Below are 10001 nucleotides of genomic sequence, written 5' to 3'. Positions count from 1 at the left end.
CTGTTGGAACATCCTCTTGGCCTTCACTTCATGGCTTTAGTTTTTGTCGAACACAACATCTTTGTATGTGGTGCTGAGGATTGAACCCGGGCCGCACACATGCCAGGCGACCGCTTGAGCCACATCCCCAGCCCCCCTTTTTCATTTTTTATTTGCTAAGTTTCTCAGGGCCTTGCTAAATTGCTGAAGCGGGCCTCAAACTTGCAATTATCCTGCCTCAGCCTCTCAAGCCACTGGGATTACAGATGTGCACCACTACACCCAGCTCTCATGGTATTTTTATTATGAAAATTAACAGTAAGAAAAATTTTCTCTTAACCAATTGGAACGGAATTTGTTTTGAGATTAAACTCCCATTTTTAAATGGAAAATATTTTACACGAAGGGAAAACACTATGAATATTAAAAAAAACTCAGTTCAAAACATCAAATCTATAGCATGCTAAATTTTCTTAAAAGAATAAACAGCAACAAGCTGAAATAAAACTATATACTATACTACTATAGTGTGACCCAATAAACCTAATTTAAATCTACTTATTTGGGATTGTGTCATTTTTCAAAGTTTGGCCTAATATTAACTAGAAGCTAAATAACAAAAAAAAGGCCAACATGAGGCTCAAATTGAGCTTTATAATAAAATGTATCTAAAGCAAACTAGTTAATGGAAGTCAGTGTAAATAAAGTTTTAAGCAGATCTTTTCCAAGAGGAAATATAAATGCATGCCTTTCATATGTAGAAAAGCATTCAACTAGTATTGCAAATTTTTTTTAATTTGGTATCCAAATGCTCCTTTCCTAATTTTTACACTACTACATGGTATTCTGAAATGAACACTATGAATCGAAAGTAATTCTAACCCTGCTCTAACAAATTCCCAATTAGTAGTTCATACTTAACTTGTTTTGGTATTATCTAATTAGCGTCAACATATCTAATACCACAATCCTTTCTTATCGATAAGACATATGTCTAAGATCCCAGTGGAGACTAAAACCACAGATAACACTGGATCCTACATCTAACCATCCTAAATGCCCTAATGCCCTGAAGCACAGCCATAAAGTACAATAGTTCATCTGTCCTTCCGTGTTTTGTGCCTGGTGCCTCCTTTGCACCACTACTCACTCTTGGACGTTGGGGTCATTATTAAGTAAAGTAAGGGTTACTTGAACACAAGTACTGCGGCAGTTTATCTGACAAATGAGAAGGCTGGTAAGTGACTAACAGGTGAGAAGCACATACAATGTGGATATACTGGACAAAGAGATGACTCATGTTCCGGGAGGCATGGCAAGAGATTTCATCATGCTACTTGGAAGGATGCACAGTTTAAAGCTTAGGGGCTGTGGGGCTGTGGGTGTTAGCTCAGTGGCAGAGCACATTCAGTCCTGGGTACAATTCCCAGCACCAAAAAACCAGGTATCCCAGCAGCAATGAGCACAAATATAGATTTTGGCTTCCAATNAAAAAAAAAAAAAAAAAAAAAAAAAAAAAAAAATCAACTTAAGAATTGCTTATGGAATTAGCCATTTAATATTTTCAGACTGGTTAAACACAGATAATTGAAATCAGAGAAAAGTAAAATCACAAATAAAGGGAAACTATTATATGTTTTATTGTTTTTAAATAATGCATTTAAAGGTAAGATAAAAGTAGTTTGGTCTTTGGGCTGAGGAAAAAGCAAACACAGCCACATGAATTTAAGGACATATAAAAATTTAGGTTTCCACTGAACAGAAATTGGTATCTTCTGGAAGGTTTAAAAAAACTAAATCTTGTTTTGAATTTTAAAATATTCCTGGAGGACTGGGGTATACAAGGCCCTGAGTCTGATCCCCAACACAACAATAAAGAAATTTTTCTTCAAAGTAATGGCTATAGTTTGCATATTTATTATTCTGTAAAATTTTAATTTATACTCTAGTTTTTTAAAAAATTAAATATTGCTGGGCATGGTGGCACAAGTGAGACATGAGGCTCAGGTAGGAGGATCACAAGTTCAAAGCCAGACTCAGCAACTTAGTGAGACCCTGTCTCAAAATAAAAAATGAAAAAGGGCTAAGGGTGTAGCTCAGTATAAGTGCCCCTGGGTTTGATCCCCAATACAAAAAAAAAAAAAAAAATAGATGTTTCATTCATCACCACTACCAGGTGTTTATAACATCTTAAGGGGATACTCATCCTACTCGGGAGCCAGAGGATTTGTATTGTGCCACTTGCCTCCCTGGAACCTCAAACAATTCATTTTACCCTCATGCCTCAGACTCCCTGTCATAAATAGGAATAATAAAAATGAGTCAATACATGTCAAGTATTTAGAACAACTCCTAGCATTTGGCAAGCACAATGTAATTGTGGGGGAAAATAATTATTTTGTTAGGATGTAGCAAGGATTACATGAAATACCACAAAAGCATTCAGCACCAGTAATCAAAAAAAAAAAAAAAAAAAGGAACTCACTAAATGCTTGTTAAAATGAAAGATCAAACCAGGCAGAGTGGTGCACTCCGGTAACTCCAGCTACTCTGGAGGCTAAGGCAGAAAGAAAGTCCAAGGCCAGCCTCAGCAACTTAGTAAGACCCTATTTCAAAATAAAAAATAAAATGGGCTTGAGATGTAGCAAACACTCCTAGGTTCAATCCCCAGTACCAAAAAATAGATAAAATTAAAGATCAAAGCCATCATTTCATGGGTGAAACCTATCAATAACCCTCTAACTTCCTAGAAAATGCAAATATAATCAGAGCAACCCTGTGTTCCGCATCTTACCTCTGCAGCCATGAAAGCCAAGGTGTGCATTCCATGGGTGTAGCCTGTGACACAGCAGACAACTGCTAACCCGCAGCAGGAAAGCAGCATAGCAATCAACAGAGACAGGACTCGCCCATGGCTACTCATCGGTGTAGTGGGAGAAAAGGAAAGCTGAAAGGAACAGAACAGAAAGGTAGCTCATTCTTCACAGCAGTGGTAAAACGCACTGAGAAACACAGTCAAGCTTGGCATCTTCGTGTATGGACACAAAAAGTATCCCACTATTCTACAGTAAAAATTCTCCAGGGACTTAAATATGAGCATAGGCTGCTAACACAGGTCTTTATCATTTACTTTATGAAATATAATAATATGCATTATATTTTCATCTTATATCTTCCTACCACTAAGATAAGCCTCTAGAAGCAATTTTCCAAGGATACACAATTATCTCTTGTAACATTCACCAGACTCAGAACAGTGTCATATTCTGTTGTTTCTTTCTCAATCTTCACTCCCACCCCCAAGTTCACTTCTAGTACTAGTCTGTTAGTGCTAAGACATCTGAAATGTAATCAGGTGCAGATTTACCACTATTAAAATGCTATGTTAATATCATGCAAGGAAAGGCAATAGCCTGAAAAGAAGGCCTGGAGCTGCAACTCCTGAGGTAGCAGGTGTAGATAACAAACCAGTTTGGGAGGTTAGAAGCTCCTATTTGTGACAGGGAACAGAGGCTGAATTGTAAAAGAAGTAAAGCCTTTGAGAATGCAGTTAACTCAAACAGAAGTGGAAGGGTACTTCAACAATGAAGACTGGGTGAAGATAGGGCAAAGGAGGCCCTGGACCGGGTTTAATTGAGGCAGAAGTAGGAGCATGCTTACTCAGGACCTGGTGCAGAAGCACAGGTGAGGGAGTGCCCCTGCACGGCTCTGCCCTAGAGTCAAGGCAGCTCCCTACCCACACAAGAAAGGACTCACTTCTCTAATCAGGGACACTGAGAGAGCCAGAATGGTCCTGGCCCACAGGAGAAACACTATAAACTAGACAGGAGAAGAGCTCCATGAGCCAGGCTGGTGGTGCATGCCCGTAATTCTAGCTACTAAGGAGTCTGAAAGCAAGGAGGATCACAAGTTTGAGGCAGCCTGGGCAACAGAGTGAGATTCTGTCTCAAAAAATTAAAAAGAGCTAGGGATGTAGCTCAGTGCCACAGCACCCGTAAGTTCAATTCATATTATCCCAAAAAACAAACCAAGAATCAGGGTGAAGGGGGGGCAATGTGAGATGAGGAGAACAGAAAATACACATAAGAGATCGGATTTTATTCAGTGTATATACCAAGGTTTCCTTGCACTGTGTGTGCAGTTTGGTTAGGTGAACTGACTCCACTCAATTATAATGTAACACACTACCTGTGGGGCTGGGGAGAAAACCTCCTTGGGAGAGGAATGATTCTGCATGGCAGCAGCAGATGTTCCTCAAGAACAGGCAATGAGTACCTGACCCAGAGTCTGCCCCTTGAGAGCTACCCCAAACATGCCCATGGTGGCTCATTCATATTACACAATTCACACCTGGCAAATGGGTGACTAAGCCAGCAAAGAGCTTGACTAAAAACTCACATATTCAAATCGGTCCTTGCAGAGCTGAACCATCAGATGCAGAAAAACAAGTCCAGCAAACCACAGGCACCACATGACCACCTCTTCCACAGTCTGGACATTCAGCACACCAAAAATGAAAATGAACTTGTAGAAAATAAAATTCCAAAACTTGTCTTTGAGGTGCTAAAAAGAAAAAGGGTTATAACAGTGAATACCAACACACCTAACGCAGGTTCCACACTTCTCTTTCAAACACTAATCACAAGGAAACAGGGGGCAAAGAATAAAAGAAGTTCTCTATAGAAGTGAGATACCCAGAAAGTAATTTGTAAACTGTGGATTATACCCTGATTTTAGCCATTAAAAAGGTAATAATATCAGTCTACTACCTTGGTATTAAAAAATAAAAATATTTTCTACACATAGTAGAAAAGCACAGTAAGGGCAAGAAGTATCATTTTTCATAATTCTGCTCTCTGGCTTCTGAAACAACTGAAGATTACATTTTCTTTAAAAGAAAAAAAATTTTTTGAATTAAAAAAATAGTACATGATCATTTGCTAGTCCATAATCTAAGTGTGAAAACTCCCAAGAAAATTAAAATATAAATAATGCTTTAACATTTTTATGCACTTATCTTCCTCTAAAGTACAAAATATATCAATTTTTGGACAGTGCTTTTATTCATTCACCTATCATATTGTGAGGACTTTACCCGTCAATATATATTTTAATATTTCCACCATTCAGAAAACATTGTAATGAATAGCTGTGTATGTATCTTTGCATGCATTTCTACTTTATTACCAAATCAAAGATTATTAATATCTTCATGATTTCTGATAAGTAATGATCACCTTGGTTCCCAATATTTACTTCTCTGGTACTCTTTTCTGAACTTAAGACTTCCAGTTTAAAAAAATCTTCATTCCCCTATCAAAGGGGGAGTGGAAGTTAAAGGAGGTATAGCCTTACAAGATATTAAAATATACAATTATCTAGCTTTCTATGGGGCTGGGAGGGAACTGGGTGAAGAGGACAGAAGCATGACTTCTAAGTATACTTTTTAAAATTTTTAGTTGTAGACAGACACAACACCTTTATTTATTTTTATGTGGTGCTGAGGATTGAACCTAGTGCCTCATCTGTGCTAGGCAAGTGCTCTACTACTGAGCCACAACCCCAGCCCTTTAAGTATATTATATATACTTTTGAACCAGGTAAATGTTTTACAAATTTAAAAAAAAATTGAAAATAGAAATAACTGAGCCCAAATGCATGACAAACTGACAACATGACTATTAAAAACTAATAATTGTTTTTAGGCTACTCTGGGGTCTACCTCATTTATCAAGGGGAATAAATGAACTAGAGAGAAAAATCGAAGAGTATCCCCTAACTCTGTCCACCAAAAAACCAGGTATCCCAGCAGCAATGAGCACAAATATAGATTTTGGCTTCCAATACCATTCCCCAATAAAATAAGCTAGGAATCTTTGGTGAATGTCTATTTCCAGAGCTGGAACAGGAAAAGTATAAGATGGACCTAGATATTTTGTGTCCTTGTTCTGAACTTTGGCTCTGCAACCTAACAGCTGGGTGACCTTGGAGTGGGCATTTAACATTCCTGTGCTTTGTCATACAACATACATTTCATAGATTGTTGGGGAGTTAAATAAGTTACTATATATAAAAGTGCTCTAAAAAGTAATAATAGGCATTAAGTGCTCAAAAAAATTTTTTTAAATAACTTGTTGCTCTAAATTTTTACTTAAAAGATTTTAATATTTGAGTCAGGCACGTTGGTAGGTACCCACCTATAATCCCAACAACTCAGGTGGCTGAGGCAGAAGGTTTGCAAGTTCAAGGTAAACCTCAGCAACTGAGAGAGACTCTGTCTCAAAATAAAAAATAAAAGGAGCTGGGAATGTAGCTCAGCAGTATAGAGTCCCTAGGTTCAATCCCCAGTACTGGGAGAGAAAATATTTTAATATTTATTGCATTTTACATTTTAGATATTGAATGTCTTTGCCTCTATAATTACTTCTTGAACCTTAAGCACAAACAGAGCAAACCTATATTAATTCTATAGAGTTCTAAATCAAAATGGTTCTTTTTATTTCCTTTTTCTCTTTTTTTGCACTGCTGAGGATCAAACTGGGACCTTCTACATGTAAGGCAAATATTCTACCATCAAGCTACTCTTTCCAGCCCTTCAAATAGTTCTTAATGCCACTGAATGATTTTATGATTAATGAATCATAAAATAAGCCAACCCAGAACAGTATGAAAGATGCATTCCATACTGAAAATCCTGAAAGTGCTGGATAAAGAATATGCCCCATTATCATCATCTCTACTGAGAGAAGCAATCTTTGAAACACTCTAAGCTATCATTTTAGGGAAAACTGGGGCCAGATCATTCCACCAGCAATTAGATGGCTTACCTCTAGGCTGACCAATTTCTGGCCCTCCAAAAAAAATTTGAAGGAAAATTTGAAGAAAGAAGCATCTAAAAGGTCTTTTGTATTTAGAAAAATCTTTATTTTCTACTGAAATTGATATTTTGGAAAAAGTGCTGAATACTCATTAATGAAAAAAATCTCTGGGAAAATAGAATAGTTCTGTTCGCCACAGCATACAAGGGCTCAACCAGGGCTCAACAGTACAGCAGCTGTACTGTCCCAATTCTCCTTTTATAAAGTCTGCAGTAACCCCATCTACCTGGGAGGCTGAGGCAGGAAGATCATAACTTTGAGGCCAGCATGGGCAACGTAAGCAAGACCCTGTCTCAAAATTTAAAAAGGGCTAGGGATGTAGCTTAGTGGTAGAGTGACCCTGGGTTCAATCCCCAGTACTGGGGTGAGGGAGGGAGGAGAGCAGGGTTGAAAAGGGTAAGGAGACTAGAACACTGTACTCTGAAAACTCGGAGAAGCCAGCTATTGCTATACTTCTAATGCACGAGGTTCCTGTGTCTTATCACCAGGATGAAGTAAAGTAAAATAGTTTTGTTCTTTTGTGGTTTTGAAGGCCAGGTCTAAAGTCTTTAAAACACACCATTCCACACTCTACCCACCAAAATCCTTGGAGAACTACCAATCTGTATGGTATGCTTGTGGCATAATTCCTTAGTGAAAGTGTTCCCTGCCCAGATATACATTCTGAGAGTCATGTTTAGTGTTTGACAATCTCACCTACAAGGGCAAATCACCTAATTTTCTGCTTGTAAAACAATGAAACTTAATTTAGTTTTCCAAAAGGGAAAAAAATCAGCAAATTCCTTTAGGAAAGAAACCATATTCTAAAGAGTGATACTGGGAAGAATGAAATAACTTTGGTTTGTGTAGAGGAGAGTGGGTGTGAGGCGGGGATGGGAAGGATGGTAGAATGAGATGATATTATTACTCATATACATGTATGTATATTACTCATATACACTACTGGAGTGACTCTGCACCATGTACAGCCAGAGGAATATTGGGCTCCATTTGTGTACAAAATGTCAAAATGCATTCTATTAAATAAATAAATTTTTTAAAAAATAAATTAAATAATAGTGATATTTATGATGACTAAAACAAATCAATACTTCTTTAAAAATTACACTCAAAAAAGAAATAGCTATACAAGACAATATTGGGACAATCTCGCTACGTGGAGTTTGGACTGTGGATTAACAAAGTATTTCATCAATACTAAACTTCCCAATTTTGATCATTGTGCTGTGGTTATTTAAGACAGTGCCTCTGCTCTTAGGCGCTATATACCAAAGTACTGGGGGGGGTAAAGGGGTATGAGGTCTACTACTTACATTCAAATGGATCAGAAGCAAATATATACTATAAATAAAAAGTGAATATGAAAGTAAATGGAGAAAACAATAGTATTTAGTGAATCTGTATAAAGTGTATATAAGAATCCTCTGTAGTACTTGTGGGATTTTCTATCCATTTGAAGTTATACCAGATAGAAAGGGATTTGTTTGTTTGTTTGTTTAATCTGGTCACAGGATCTATGAGTTGTCTGGACTTACCTGTCTCTCACTCACTCGCAGAGGGCCAAACACAATACACTGGATAAGCTTAGCCACCAACATCAAAACACAGCAAGCAGTGTTTACCAGAACCTGTACACAAATCAAAGAAAAGAAGTTTAGGGGATAGGGATGTGACTCAAGCAGTAACGCACATGAGCATGGGGCACTGGGTTCGATCCTCAGCACCATATTAAAAAAATAAATAATAAAGATGTTGTGTCTGCCGAAAACTGAAAAATAAATATTAAAAAAAATTATTTCTCTCTCTCTTTAAAAAAAAAAAAAAAAAGAAGAAGAAGTTTAGTTCCTCCTGTTGCAAAATAAAAGCAGCTCTAAAATTTTCATGTTAGGAATTCAGCCATCCTTTCCAGTTTTCCACTGGCACAAGGTCAATAATATTTGAAGGGGCATTTTCATGGGCAGCGGGAGCAGAGATGAGCAGAGTGGAGGAGTGGCAGTTAATTCACAGTTCCTTGTCCCAGTGTGCAACCTGCAGCAGGCCACCTTCCTTTCAGTTTTAACTAGCTTCCAAGAATGTTGTACCTACCTTGTGAACTGCAGGTACATCATTTCCTACATTAAGATTTTGATAGCTTTAAGAAAACTGCTCTAGAAACTGAAGTTATCACATGATCAGTAAACCCAGCACCCAAATAGCCTGCCCTGCCAAATAAACACGAGGCGTGGGCAGGAAGGTTTATGGTCACAAAGAAGTCACAAGATCAGATAATTGATAATCAAAATATTCATACTACACACCCCCCACACACACACGTATTACCTCTGGGGGAGCCTATCAACCTAAATATGGATGTTTTCCATGCTTGGTGTTGGCTTTGAAGCAAAGGTTCTGGAGTAGCAAAGGAGAGTTGGGTGGGGAAAACAGAAAGAAGAAAACTGGTGAGAGGGGCTGAACAATGAAAGGCTGCTCTGATACGAATGCAGAACAGAGGCCACCTTCTACACTCAGAAAATTTTCTTAAAATACTGAAGGGACAGACCAACAATCTTAAGGCTGACAAAAATGGAGAGTGTGCTGACCTTGAATAAGAGGTCAGGCTGACAAAAATGGAGAGTGTGCTGACCTTGAATAAGAGGTCACGGTGGGGGTGCTGGGGTTGTGGCTTAGCAACAGAGCACTGACCTAGCATGGGCGAGGCCCTGGGTTTGATCCTCAGCACCACATAAAAATAAATAAAGATATTATATCCAACTACAACTAAAAAATGAATATTTTTTTAAAAAAGAGGTCAGGATGGCATATCACATTACTGATGCTCAAATGATTTTGAAAACCCAAAATGACCCTAAAATGCCAAGAGGGCCTTGAAAAAGCACATAAAGATGATTTTTATTGAGAGCAAATAAATAGGTGTACCAACTCTGTGCTTCAACCTTTGATCCATGGTAGGTGGCCATATTCCTCTGTCCAAGTCATTCTTTCCTCTCCTTTTAAAAGCAAATGTTGAAAAAAGGGGGTGGGGTGGGGGAAGAGGAGAGATAAAAGAGAGCTATTTAAGAAAGCAATCTCTATGACATCTCTCTGGGCCTCCCTTAGTACCTCACATCATCCACCCCTTTGGTAGAACACATAATGGCAATCCTG

General features: G+C 38.1%; 1 protein-coding gene across 1 annotated transcript in view; it reads right to left on the bottom strand.

Annotated features, from left to right (window-relative positions):
• The window catches only part of Amfr (autocrine motility factor receptor), a 34346-nt gene extending 25807 nt beyond the window's left edge, over window positions 1-8539 (bottom strand). Inside the window, exons 1-3 of the mRNA XM_015488480.2 lie at window positions 8393-8539; window positions 4378-4542; window positions 2774-2926 (exon numbers count right to left, since the gene is read on the bottom strand). Of these exons, the coding sequence (XP_015343966.2) occupies window positions 2774-2926; window positions 4378-4542; window positions 8393-8455 (381 nt within the window). The 5' untranslated portion in view covers window positions 8456-8539. The remainder of the gene's footprint in view (window positions 1-2773; window positions 2927-4377; window positions 4543-8392) is intronic.
• Window positions 8540-10001: the final 1462 nt, after the last annotated feature.

Source organism: Marmota marmota, unplaced genomic scaffold, assembly GCF_001458135.2.
Source record: "Marmota marmota marmota unplaced genomic scaffold, marMar, whole genome shotgun sequence".
NCBI lineage: Eukaryota > Metazoa > Chordata > Mammalia > Rodentia > Sciuridae > Marmota > Marmota marmota.
This window is presented reverse-complemented; position numbering and strand designations above follow the sequence as displayed.